This window comes from Cervus canadensis, chromosome 14, assembly GCF_019320065.1.
Source record: "Cervus canadensis isolate Bull #8, Minnesota chromosome 14, ASM1932006v1, whole genome shotgun sequence".
NCBI classification, from domain to species: domain Eukaryota; kingdom Metazoa; phylum Chordata; class Mammalia; order Artiodactyla; family Cervidae; genus Cervus; species Cervus canadensis.
Genome location: NC_057399.1, coordinates 28,562,224 through 28,576,077, shown reverse-complemented (window position 1 = coordinate 28,576,077; position 13,854 = coordinate 28,562,224). Strand labels below are relative to the sequence as shown.

General features: G+C 43.2%; 1 protein-coding gene across 5 annotated transcripts in view; it reads right to left on the bottom strand.

Moving 5' to 3' along the window:
• KANK1 (KN motif and ankyrin repeat domains 1) overlaps positions 1-13,854 on the bottom strand; it is a 213,263-nt gene that overhangs the window by 29,622 nt on the left and 169,787 nt on the right. For 2 of the 5 annotated variants that reach the window (XM_043486546.1, XM_043486549.1), the window contains exon 1: positions 13,255-13,407. The exons of 2 other annotated variants lie outside the window; for them this stretch is intronic. In XM_043486546.1, coding sequence (XP_043342481.1) covers positions 13,255-13,381 — 127 coding nt within the window. In that variant the 5' untranslated portion in view covers positions 13,382-13,407. Of the gene's footprint in view, positions 1-1,504; positions 1,655-13,254; positions 13,408-13,854 lie in introns of those variants that run through there. One more of the 5 variants, XM_043486550.1, reaches the window with a different exon arrangement.

Below are 13,854 nucleotides of genomic sequence, written 5' to 3'. Positions count from 1 at the left end.
GGAATATATAAACAGTGGCTGAGGTACCCCAGTGCCTGACCACCCCTACAAGATCACAATTTGCCTAGACACCTTCCTTGCAGAGAACACTGGGGCACATGGGACATTGAGTGAGTAACTCCAGCAGCAAGGGGGCCAGGACAGTTTGTGGATAGACTACAACTATATTTTGTGGCTTCCTATTTAAAAACAAAACAAATTCTATCCCAACAGAGGAGGAGAAGTTGTTTTTGTTTCTTCCCCCCTCTTTGACTTCTTCTGGACAAAACATCCACTATTTCAAGAATACCTTGTTTTGTATTTGCGATGGCTCCCAACAGACGCAAAGGGAGAAAGGGCAAACGTACTCCAAACACTGGACCATACGGCATCTGATAAATGCTACTTCTGGCTGAACCAAATGTTCAGAAAAGGAAATATGAAACTTTCAAGGCACAGATCTTGCTGCTGACCTGAGCTATGCATTTCAAACTGAAAACCAAGGTTGTTTTTGTTTACATTGTAGGATTAAGCAATGTGTTTGCCTAGAGTCATGATAACAAGTTCTGCATCTGAGTGTTATGGGAAGGATCCCGAAGTACTGACTGAAAAGCCATCAGTACCCCTACCTCTAGTGTTAGTTGCTCAGTGCTGTCTGACTGTTTGTGACCCATGGACTGTAGCCCACCAAACTCCTTTGTACATGGGATTCTCCAGGCAAGAATACTGGAGTGGGAAATCATTCCCTTCTCCAGGGGATCTTCCTGACCCAGGGATCCAAGCCTGATCTCCTGCATCACCGGCAGATTCTTTACCTTCTGAGCCAGAAGGGAAGCCCTATGGCTACTCCTATCCTGGGCATAAAAGCCCACCTGACTGGGTCAAGGCCCAGGTACTTGCAGCAATCCGGATTGCTGCTCTGTGCTTCCCACACTCAACAGTGCCACATGTGACACCCCACAGTGTGAATACTCTGAACAAACCTTTTGCCTCCATCTGCCCGCTTCTCTTTAAAATGTTGGAAAGAAAAGTACAAAAAAGAAAACTGCCAGAGAGAGGAATAAAAACTACCCTTCGTATCATCATTTAAAACGCCATTAAGTTGTTTTAGCTGTTAAAATTTGTTAATAAGATTTCAATTCTAAGGCACGTGGATAAAGAATTCTATTGGAAAGAGGTGCTCAGCAGCAAACATTTTCTGATCTAAGGAAGGGCACGAGGACGAGGAGCGAGGCGCCGGAACACTTGTGCTCCCGCTAAGAGAATGTGTCTTCTTTCTTTCCTTTTTAACTCCACAAGGACAACATGCTCACTCAAAGTATGCAGCCAGACCTGTTTCCAGTGCTGTCTGAAACTCCATAAGCAAAGAAAAACTGCAGGCTTGGGACAGGTAGATTCTAAGCTGGGCTGGCTCAGACCTTTGAGGCCAGCGCTCCCCCCTGCCGCCCGCCCCGGCCTCGGCCGGGGGACTGAGCCCCTGGTGGGGGGCCCCTGCCGCCCTCCCGCCTGCCGGCCGCACACCTACCGGGCGCCCGCTGCGCTCTCGCCGGCTGGCCTGCCGCACTCCAGCTCGCGGGCCCAGGCTCTCCACCCTTCAGGGAAGGAGGGTGGACACCGGGAGACTCGGCAGCAGGCCGGGCGCACACGCCATAGGCCGGGGCCGCACCAATGAGGTCTCAGCGGCCCGGCGACCCCACCCCCGCACACTGAGCCGCTCCGTCCCGCGTTCGCACTGCAAGCAGGAAGCCCGGAGCTTTCTAGAACGTGTGTTCTTCTTGCCAGTTCTGCCAAGAGTCAAAATAAAGCCGGCAGTTTAAACGTCTCCACAGAGAGACTCTGTCTCTGTCGCACCGGTCCCTTCCTCGTGAAAGAGTGTGTGTTCTGCTGTGGCAACTGGCGGCCTCGGCTCCGGGCCACCTGAGCAAGTCGGGGCACAAAGGGCCCCACTGTTCACGGCGGGGTCTCAGCGCCGCCCCCCGCGCGCACGGGTTCCCAGCGCCCGGCTCCGCACACCAGAGTTATCCCTGAACAGTGATCTCTGCTGAGCCTTTGCCACGACTGAACGTTTCTTAAAAAACACTTTTTAAAAACCACCTTGCTTAAACAAACAAACAAACAAAACACCTATGCTGTACACACATATATAAATACAGTACACTAGTATAATATTGTAAAGCAACTATACTTCAATTTTAATAAGAACACGAAAAGGAATGTTTAAAAATCTTATGCACAAACCATTTAAAGAAAAAGTTACTCATATCTCACCACCTAGTGGCAATTGTTAGTATTTTGGTATAGCTCTTGTTTTTCTGTGTATGTCTTAACATAGCTAATTTTCCAACTTAAGCGTTTTCCTTAGAAAGGTTAATTTTTTTATTACTCTTCAAAACTTTTAAAGTGCATTAACGTCAAGGTTTAGAAAACAAAGCATGTCACACTTTCCAGAGAAATTCAACCGACTTATCTTTAGTTATTTCTGAAGTTCAGGAAAGGTACAGGTCACGCAGAATTATCCCCAGATGAACTTTGGACTTCTAAATCTGGGAACCAGGGGAGGTTAGAATTTAACCGTGTTGAGCTTGATTATTTCCTAATAGTGTTCGATTCAGATTCTCCCGAGGACTTGTAATCCAAGTTTCATTCTCTAACAACTAAAAAGGAACGTGTATTTCTCAAGGTGTCATTTTCCCAAACAATTCTTCATAGTACAGATTATTCTACTGTTAAGTAAAGATACCTAGTGTTATGATTATCTTATTTCCTGCTTTCTAATGTGCCTTTACATACATGAACACAAACAGAGCATTTACAGTGCCCTGACCTCCCGACTTTTTTGTCTGTCTTTTCTCTCTGTACTAGAGTGAGAGCAACAAATTTAACTTTTAAAAGCTCCTCCCTTGCTCTCCCTTCCAACCACACAACATGAATTAACAAGATGCTATGAATAAAGATGTTTTATAATGTTTACTGAAGTAATAATTGAATATACAGTATAACCGAGATCTCTGAAAAACATGTAAATACTCTGTAGTCTGAAGTTGCTTGTTCTATATTACTGTTAAGGACATTTCTTATATGATGCTGTTTCAGTATTTATCTTTAGGTTCTGGAATCATGGGTGATTTTAATGTTTTTTTAATGGTTTAAAAAATTTGTACAGCATATAGGTATTCATCTTTTAAAAATATGATTACAAGTCACTGTTTTGAATATTGAAATAATACATTGAAATGTATTGGAATGTATTGAAATAAACTCCAAGATACCTCATATGACAGAGGAATGTATGGGGCAGTCATAGCAAAGATAACTAAATGTTCCTCAGTATGTGCTACCTCACCCTTCTACATGAATTGGACTCCCTTTGTTTAATTGGGTAAATATAAACACAGTATTTCCCCAGCTTCTTTCACTGTTACTATGTCCATAAGCAGATATGTCATGCAACAATCCCCAGAAGCCTCCCTTACAAGACACAGGACTAGTTCTTTGACATCCTTTCTCTTTGTTACTTCTGTCCTGCTGTCTGGAATGCAGATGTAATGACTGGAACAGTAGCTGCTATTTTGGACTTGGGATCACACTGAGGGATGGAGGAACAAGGTGCTTGAAGGAACTTGGGTCTATAAGAGCTTTGCGGATCAAAGCACTATACTACTCCTGGAAAACTTACCTCTTTCTATGCATTTATGTGAATTTATATTTAATTTTGTTTAGCTATTGTTTGCTTGGAGTTCCTGTTACTGAGAGCTAAACTGAACTCTAATGGACACAGTACTCTTTGCCCAGTGTTGTCTTCTCCCCCTCACAAAAAAAAGAAAAAAGAAAATTAGGACCAGATATTGAAAAATGTTTAATAATAAACTGGGGCGATATTACATTAAAACATTTTCATCACAAAAAAATTGATAAATTCAAGAATTAAGGAAGTGTAAAAACAACAATGAAAAAAAGTTTCTAAATAGGTTATTAAGGAGATTTGTTAACTGCCTAAAAAGCCCTTTTGGACTAACAGAGCTTATATGAAGCCAGAAACCACTGGCTGTTATCTGCAACTGGAATCCGGAAAGTAACAGCTTCCAGTTAAACAGTCTGGAATCAGAGGGGTGTCCCTGGTGTTTACAAGAATTTTCTGAATGTCTGGAAATCCAGAGGTAGAGACTGCTCCTGGCACCACCTCTACCTTCATTATATAGCATTTATTCAAAGCTCAATTGGGTGCAGAAAATGGTCCTATTCAGTGGAAAGAGGAGGAGGAAGGATTTATAAGAAATAAAAGGAGGTACAGTCTAGATGTGAGATAAATGCCAAACATCTGAAACATAACACTAAGTTAGGTCAATTACAAAAGTATATTATCAACAAGAACAATCTGATGATATATGAAAAAATCTGACCAGGAGATGAGTTCTGAAGACAAGGTAAGTGATGACAGAATAAAGTAGAAAGAGGGGTTGATGAGCCAGGTAAGAGCCTAGTAGTGCAAGGAAAGAGGAGGCCAGAAGAGGAGGCTAGAAGAGAGGGGTGACCTAGTACAGAAGGGGATACTGCACTGGGTCCTGGAGCAGGGGAATCTCATCACTGAGAGACTGCACACCAGGCCATGTGCTAGGGACTGAAACGATCAACAAGGAATGTCTTCACAGCTGTGTGTGGATTAGACCCCGGTAGGGAAAGAGATTAAATTCCAGGGGACCAGTTAAAATGTTACACAGTACCCAAATGTGATGTGAGGACCAAATAAAAAAAATGACTCATATATTTACCCTATATGTATAGTTAATACTGATTCTCAAAAGACAATTTTAGTAACACCTTTCTCTCTCCCTCCCCCTTTCCTTCCCTTTCCTCTTATTACTATTTTCCAAGTACTGTTGTAGGAGCTGCGGGACACAGTGAACAAAGGAGACAAGGCCCCCGTTCTAACAATGCTCACAGTCCAGTGCGGGGGGCAGGGGGAGGGGGCTCAGGGGAGTGCATGGAAAAGAAATAAAAGGCAAGGCAGAAGCAAAGTGAAGAGGCAGAACCACCAAAATTTACATTTGTGTGTCAGCCTAAGTGGATGGGCTTATAATAGTGCTCTATGTCGCTTTTCAGGGTTGACCTACTTCCTAGACATCCAAGGTCAGAGTCCCTCTATCATCTTCTATCCCCTAACCCAGTTTGCACAGTTTGCAAACTGGGGAAACCAAACACCAAATGTGACAGCACCAACTGCAGACAGCTTCTTAAGTCCAGACCAGATCCCCAAGTATTCAGAGAAAAGCTGAAAACAACAAACTGATGGTAATTCTACTCTTTATTTATATGTTCACCAGCTATAAAACTAGTGCTCTGTGACAGAGCTAGTGCACAGACTCAAGAACAATTTGAAATGTTCCTTGCAATTTTTCTGCATTAACAAAGTGAAATGGAGATATGGCTATTTCAAAAGTCATTTTGTTTAGATTCATAAAGTATTATATGGTTTTAACTTTTCAAAGAAGCTAAACTTAATGTCCAAATAATATTTGGTTTGGGAAGACATAAAAAGTAATGTAGTGGCCTGGAGGTAGAAGACTAGAAGGTAAGAAACTAGCCTGGGAGTACCAACCTGTTAGTGGTGTTTCTTAAATGGGGGTGATTTTGCCCCCCGTGAGATATTTGGCAAACTCTAGAAACAATTTTGCTTGTCACAACTAGGAGAAGGGGTGCTTTTGGCATCTAGGAGGTAGAGGCCAGGATGCTGCTAACGTCCTACAATGCTCAGGACAGTCCTACCTTCTCTACAAAGAATTACCCGGTCTAAAATGTCAGTAGAGTCAGCCCTCTGAATTTGTGGATGTGAAACCTATAGATAAAGACTGTCAACTGTGCTATGTCATTTTATATAAGAGACTGGAGCAACAGTGGTTTTTCTGTCCCTGAGGGTCCTGGAATCAATCCCCTGAGAATACTGAGGGCAGACTGTGGTGTTGAGGCTGAGAGTGCCTGTACTAAAGACAGTGAGCAAGAGTAAAAAAATCACATATAGCAACTGAAAATTTGGCCATGTAAGCTGTGTTCTTCAAGTCTTCCATTTTTCAGCAGGACTACAGCATCAAGCTTAAGTGACAGGGTAATAAAAATGCCAATTTTGAGCCAGAAACCAGTAAATACTTTTCTTTTTTTTATTTAATTTTTTTAAATACTTTTCTATATACCCTACCACAGTGAGCCATTCTTTACTCTGAGTAAAAAGCACTGGAGGTTTATGAAATAATATGTCCTGGTGGACTTTTAAATGGGCAAAACTTTGATATTATTACTCTATCTATTAATTAGGATACAAAGACTTCTTTGTCCTGGTTTCACCACTGCATACTCTAGGCCCAATTACTGACTAGTGGTGCCATGAAAAATAATTGCACCCATGTGCCAACACTCTTTTATGTGTTTTTCTTCAGCAGATATTCTACCTGACTATTGAAACTGAAGAACTCTGCTAATTCCTATTACTGTATTGTCCCCTCTCACATGAAGCATGAAGATTTTTGCCTAAAGAGCTGAGTCAGTCCCCAAGAAGCACATAATTAAACACAGATTCCCATACTTAAAAGCAGCAGAGTGCAAGCATCCTGCTGTTTAAAGCAGTCAAAAAGATTCAACATCAGCTGAGGCCGAGAGGCAGGAAAGAAAAGCAGTAGGATCAACTCTGAGATGAACTTGATGAGAGAGAAGTTCTCATGGAGTTAATTACTCAGAGTATGAAAGTAATTGAGTTAGCAAATCAACTCTCCCCGGCATAGAGCAGGGATGAAGAAGACAATGATGTGGAACAGGTCCTTCTAGACAGGTTTAACAGGAAACTTCTGATGACACTTGTTCGAATTAAGACTGAGACCCAAGGAGCTTCTCACACCAAAATCTACGGGAAACCTTATTTTTTAGAGAATACACAATGTAACAATATAAGTGTTCCTCCTGTTTTTTCCAAGAATGTATGGCAAATGAGATTTTTCTCTTGCTCTTCCAATTACCAAAGAATTGTTTTTCTATCTGCTCTTTTCCCTTATCCATCCAATCATTCATTCAAATGATAAGCACCTATTAGAAGTCAGGGCTGGTTCTATAAAGCCTGAATCCCTGTTATGTGAAGTTTATATTACCTACTTGATTTCACCTAGACTTCTTTTCGGGTTGTAGCTGTTTTAAATGGCTACCCAAATATGCTTTGTTCAAATAAAATGACAACATGAAGGAAAGCAAAAGTGGCTGCCAGAAGTTCATGGGAAATACCAGCTCAACATAACTCAGTTTTACAGGCTTGGTTTGTTTATATGACTAAGTTATAATGTGCTGTTGTTTCTTATATCTGGAACTCTTCATTACTGCTTCTGGCTTTTCCCCCTCAATCTTCAGATCTCCTCTCATAGCTCTTCTTATCTCTGCATTTGTAACCTGTCCCCACACACATTCCACTGTCTTCCATCACTGCTTCTTTTCATCCTGGTCCCACATTCCAGGTCTACCTGTCCCCACACCCCAGAGACGGAATGTTGACCTAGGGAAGCTGCAATTGTCAGGCTCAAAGATGGATTTATTCTTTCATTCAGTATGTATTTATTAAGAACCTACCATGCAGCAAACACTGCTAGGAGTAAATCAAAAGGGACAGAGAGCCTACCTGGATAGAACTTGTGAACTCTGGGAAACAAAGGATGCATAAAAAACTAACAACTAAGATAAGTGCTGTGAGACTAAAATCCAGGAGGTATGTGAGGACAGGGCAGGAACCTCTACCTGGGCTGGGCATAGAGAGTATTCTGCTAGGGTGCTGTATTTGAGGGGTCCACTGGGCGAAGTGTTTGTTTGTTTGTGGGGGTTGGGGGATATTTGTCAGGGAGACCAAGATGGGAGAAATTCTAGGCAGAGAAAACAGCGTATGTGAAACCTGCAACTTTTAGGAACTGAGAAGAGCTTTGCATGATAAGGAAAACACAAACTGAGGCAGAGGGGACTAAGCCCCAGTCACACAGGTCCCTGTGAGGCAGGTTTGTAGTTCTCAAGTGTATCAGGTAGCTACTGAACACAGGAGTGAAAAGATGAGATTTGTATCTTAGCAAGACTGCTCTGGCTAGATGCTGGAGCATGTATTAAAATTCTCTTCAGCAACCTTCATTAAGTTTCCACAGACTGTTCAAGTCCCTATGAATTTTTCTTGTGGTATCACAAATTCCTTTGCACTGTGTGAGTTTTAGTTACTGAACTAGGTAATAAGTGCTAGCCCTAGTGTTAAAACAATGAGAACTTAAGAGCTTGCCTGCATTTGGGGGCAGTCTGTGGCCCACATCCACATCGTCCCCCTAAGGTATTCAAGAGGAAACTGAGAAGGCCTGACACATCACAACTCCTCTGGGCGAGCTGCAGACAGGGATAAGGTCTTTGTATTCATCCTCTGGGGCTCTATCCTTGACCTCATTCTGCTAATAAGAAAGAAAATATTTTCTTTAAACCAATGGATGACTCACTGTAGAGAAAAATGATGGGATTTCCTTTTCAGAAGGTGATTTAAGTACAATAAATCTAATCTGGGAGGGACAAGGGTGGCAGGAGTGAGGGCAGGAAGAAAGAAGAGAGGACATTTTAGGGAATACAGGCCCTGATTGAGCCTGTTGAGATGCAGAGCACAAACGTGCTCCATATTTGAAACTAGAATGGGCACAGCAGGCGTCAAAGATGTCTGTGAAGCAAAGCTGGCTGACTGTGGCAGCCAGCAAGTGTCCTGGCGGAGGAGAGAGGGACAGATGGGCAGCATGCTAGTGCCAACCTGTAGTGCTCCCAGCTTCAGCCCCTGATTCTCTGCCCACGCTGATCAGGGGCTGAGCTACCCAGGGGAAGGCTAAAGACAGAGAATATGGACTGGGAGAACGTAAGAAATACATCCTGAAAATTCAGGACTTCTACCCACCACAAGGTCTCTGACAAGCTGAATTAATTTCAGATCAGCTGGCCTCTAACCACCTGAGTGCTCTCTGCCTGCCTGACAAGGATCTTGCTGCAGGGGACCCCTATTGTTTGAACTCGGACAGCAGGTTCTACCTACTCCTTATTTATCTCAGTTGTCAGCACACATCAGATTAGCTATTTAAAAAGAGTGTCAGGGGTCTAGTTAGCTCCCAAACTCACTTTTGGTTTCCACTGTCCAAACCTGGGATAATTTGGGCATCAAAATAATAGGATTAATGATAGCAGCAGATGACAGTCCACTGAATAAATCAGGTATCTATGAGTCCATAATGCTATAAGAAATATATAACAGAGTTCCAACTTATGTTTCAATAAATAAATAGTTAAGAAAACAGTAAATCACCATTTAACAACCATTGTAACAGTAGGTGACTCAAGCAGGAATCATCAACGGATGCTGAATCTAGTGTGCAGAGACTTCCTACTGAAGAACAGGAATTTTGGCCTCAGGATGCCTTGCACAAAACAGCTTTCAATCACTAAGGAGAAAATGGTGATTCTATGGAGCAGAAAGCTGATCAAGAACCACGTGGACCAGGTGATAAAGGCTACAATCACATGTCCCTGAGGCCCTGCTCTGAGAAAGCACAGTATCAGTCCTCCTGGGTTTCTGCTTGGAAGGTATGGCCTAAATCTGGACATGTCAACAGATTTACTTGAAAGACATCCCATAAAAGGACAGGTCTCTTTCTATCTTTCTTTAGGCCATGCCACACAGCTTGCAGGATCTTAGTTCCCCAACTGGGGATTGAAATCAGGACTCTGGTAGTGGAAGCATGGAGTCCTAACCACTAAACTGCCAGGGAATTCCCAGGTCTCTCCTTTTAAAACTGTCAAGGTCATCAAAGAAAGGAAAGGCTAAGAGCTATTTCAGAGTGAAGGAGATTAAACAGATATGACAAAAGCATGTCTTTATATATACACCCACACATACAAGTACATGTATACATACAGAAAGAGACGAAGCAAATGTGGCAAAATATTAACCACTTGGGAATCTGAATGTAGGTGAAGGAGGCAAGAGAGTTTTTTTATAAATTTTCTATAAGTTGAAATTATTTCAAAATAAATTACATAAATGTAGATGATGATAACCTTCCTCTACTTGTGCCCCCAGTGTCTCTGGGGTAAGTGAGAGCAGCCAGCCCGTCACTGGGGACACAGCCAACACTCTGCTGCTGCTCATATGCAAATAGAGCAGTCTGTTTTTTATCAAGACTAATGTCTCCGCGCTTCTATGTTACATATTCTTTGAGGAATTTTACATTTGTTTGAGGTATCCCTGGAAACTTGCAGAGCCTTCTCAAATATTAATCTTGCAGATTGGTTGCCAGGAGCCCCATTACAGAAAATACAGTTCTGAAGTTCATTTCTGTCGCATTAAAAGTCTTCAACAATTTGGCTCAATCCAGCACTTCCCAGTCCCCAACCCTTCTTCCTCCTAGAACCTCAACATACCAAGGCACTTTCAAGCCTCTCTGCCTTCGTTTACTCTGTTCCCTCTTCCGAGCATGCCCTTCCCCAGCCTCTTCCACTGATTACAGCTGGGGCCCAACCCCAAATGTCCCATCATTTGTAGAGTCTTCTCTTATTCCTAAAATTGCTCTGTCCTGGGAAGAAATGGTCACCTTCTCCCCTCCATCCTCCTGGAACACTTTGTAAACACACTGACCTGTGCTGTGAGCACCAGCTGCCTGCCTGTCTTCCCCCACCAGCCTGCGGGTGTGCTGGGGACAGAGCCAATTAATCCTTATTTTTCTATGCCTCAACGCCTAGCACAGTGCTTGGCACATAGCATGCTCAGTATTTGTTGAAATGAAAAGCTTCATGTCTAGGCATGTACCATTTAGATAAGTCTGGGAGGAAGAGCTGTAGTGATTAAAATCAGATACTCTGGGACCAGAGTGCCTGGGTTTGAAGCCTGGCTCTGCCACTTTCTGTTGGCAGGTTAGATTCTACTCCAACTGTGTAACTGGGAAAGTAATAGACCTGTTTCACAGTGTTACTGTGGAGCACTCAGAGCTAGGTCTGTGGTCTGCTATTATTATTTACTATTATTGGATCACCCTCATTGTTTAGTGAAGCATACATTCCTGGCACACTAGTCCAGAACTCCTCTCTTCCACCCTGCTTTTTTTCTCCCTGCCCATGGAGCTAGGGTTTGAGGTGTCTGTGATATCTTGCAAAGTCAAATAAATGAGTCTGCTAAAATCTTGAGGTCTACCTGGTTTCTGCTGGCTGGGCCCTGCAGTGGAGGTGCATGTGTCCGTGTGTGCACACTAGGGCTCAGGGTGAGTGGAGTGTGGATGCTGGTTAGGTATAGAGAGAGCCCTACTCCAGTGTCAATTATACATAGGGAGGAGGTAATATAAAACAAAGGCAAAAGCAGACAGACTTCTCCAACCTTTAAAGATATATTATAACCAAGAGGAAATATTTTCTCCTTACAATATCAAACAGTTAACCCTAAAGAAAATCAATCCTGAATATTCATTGGAAGGACTGATGCTGAAGCTGAAGCTCCAATACTTTGGCCACCTGATGAGAAGAGCCGACTCACTGAAAAAGACCCTGATGCTGGGAAAGAATGAAAGCAGGAGGAGAAGGGGACAGCAGAGGACAAGATGGTTGAATGGCATCACTGACTCAACGGACATGAGATGGAGCTAATTCAGGGAGATGGTGAAGGACAGGGAAGCCTGGCGTGCTGCAGTCCATGGGGTGGCAAAGAGTTGGACACAACTGAACAACAATAAAAGGACAAAGGTAAGCACTGATTTTTATGAACTATCCTTTTCTATCTCTAATTACGTCATGAGAGCAGAATATTTTTTAACACACTATGCACAGATGTGTGCTGTAGAATCACTGAATGCACTTCCATGTAGTTGTCCAGATTGGGGGGATGGGATAATTTTTTCACAAAACAAGTACAGGAGCTATAAATACTTCTGAGTTCACAGACCAGCAATGGGCAGCAAGGGTCTGGAATCACACACACAGCAACAAGGTCTGTATGTATAAAATGAGGATGTTGGTGGAACTCAATGATTTCCAAAGGTTGCTTCCAGACCACGACTCTCTCACTATACTTCACACAAAGTTCATAACATCACCTGTTAAGTGATCAAGTGAAGAAAGGAATAATTAATTGAAGCAGCTGTCAGGTCAGATGAACTCAGGCAGACGGAGCCAGGGGCCTTGCTCTCTGCCCCCTCCATTTGCAGCACTTTCCAGCTGCATGGTAACAGCTAACACAACCTAACAATCCCCAAAGGCAGCTTCCTTTTGCTGTATCATCATCCCACCCTGGGTAGGTCTTAGGGGTCTCGAAGCCAGGCTGCAGGTGAGCAGTGAGAGGAAAGAAAATGGAAAGGGTTACAGTTCCTGCGAATGGAACAGGCGATGTGTTAATAAAGGACACACTATAGCAAGGAGGCATGCGACATTACAGAGGCCGTGAGGGTCACACAACGGCCCTCTTCTCCAGGGCTCAGTGCCAACTGGAAGATGCAGCCACTCTACCCAAAATCTGTCTCCTAATAGTTGAGATACCTGGGCTCTTTAGGGCTTGTTCTCACCAGCCTCAGCAGTGCTGTCTTCTAATGTCCACCGTCTGATTTAAAGACAACTGCTGAACTGGAGCCTAAATTTATCATGCATGCACAGAAGGGAACTAGCTTGGGGACTAAATGCTATTTTCCAAACTTTCTTCAAAAATAACACACTGCTCTAAGCGTACACAGGAAATGTGCCAGTTCAGAGGGTAATTCTGTGAAAAGCAGAGAACCAGCATAAGCTAGGACTTTGGGACAGAAAGGCTTTTCTAACAAAACATTATGCCTTTTGGCAGGGTGGGAGAGGCTAAAGTAACTGTATGAATCCCAGCCCTTATTTTGTTTTACCATGTTTACATAGGAAAAAGAAACCAACTTCAAGGCACACTGAGCAGCTCATTAGAAAAACAGCTGAAAACAAATGACCAAAAATGGAGTTACCAACAAGAAAGGAAACTCTGGGAGTTAAGCAAGCCAAGAACTCAAACTTTAGCATACATATACATGCAACCTCTCATTCCCTTGACAATGACATCTTTATGTTAGAGCCATGGCTAAAGCTGAAACTGTCACTGAACCAAAAATCCAGGACTGAGTTATTCTTTCCAGTCTGTAAGAAAAGCAAATATTTTTCATAACATACAGAGCTTGAGTTTATATTTCACCAACCCCCACCCACACGTCACACTCTCCCCTGTTTTTCTTTTTTTGGGGCTTTCTTACTTACCCACCCAGAAACAAAATAACTTGTGATTTTCAGCCAGCAGGAAGCCAAATCTCGGGCCCACTTCCCTCAGCGTTATAGGGCCTGCACACGTTAGCAGGCAAAGAGCCCAGGAGCTGCTGCAGAGCATTTATTTATACCCATTTGGAATTTCCTGACCAACTAACAGCCTGCTGGCCACGGGGTTTAATTCCAGGACTCTCGGCTTCAGTGAGACAGCAAAAACTACTGACAAACAGAACCGCTACGAGGATCTCAGCAACACAGAGGTGAAGACAGGTCTCTCTGAGGCCCCTTCCGGTTTTTCAGACAAACTATGCTCACGTTCCTCAGACACATGAAATGCTGACCTAGAAATGGAGTTGTAAACCTGCTAACTCTTGGAAGAACACAGAGAGAAAGGCAGCAAATGCTTCCTCATTCTTCCTGCTGACTTGGTCCCTCCTCCTCTAAACCATCCAGGGCTGAGAAAAGCTCCCAGTCACGACCTCAGCCAGGGCGCAGGGCTGGTCTATGAAGGAAATGATTCAGTGCTATGCTGAACACAGGATCAGCTGGAGGCGAGTGATTCCTTTTCTTGGTTCATTCTTCTTTAATGGAACA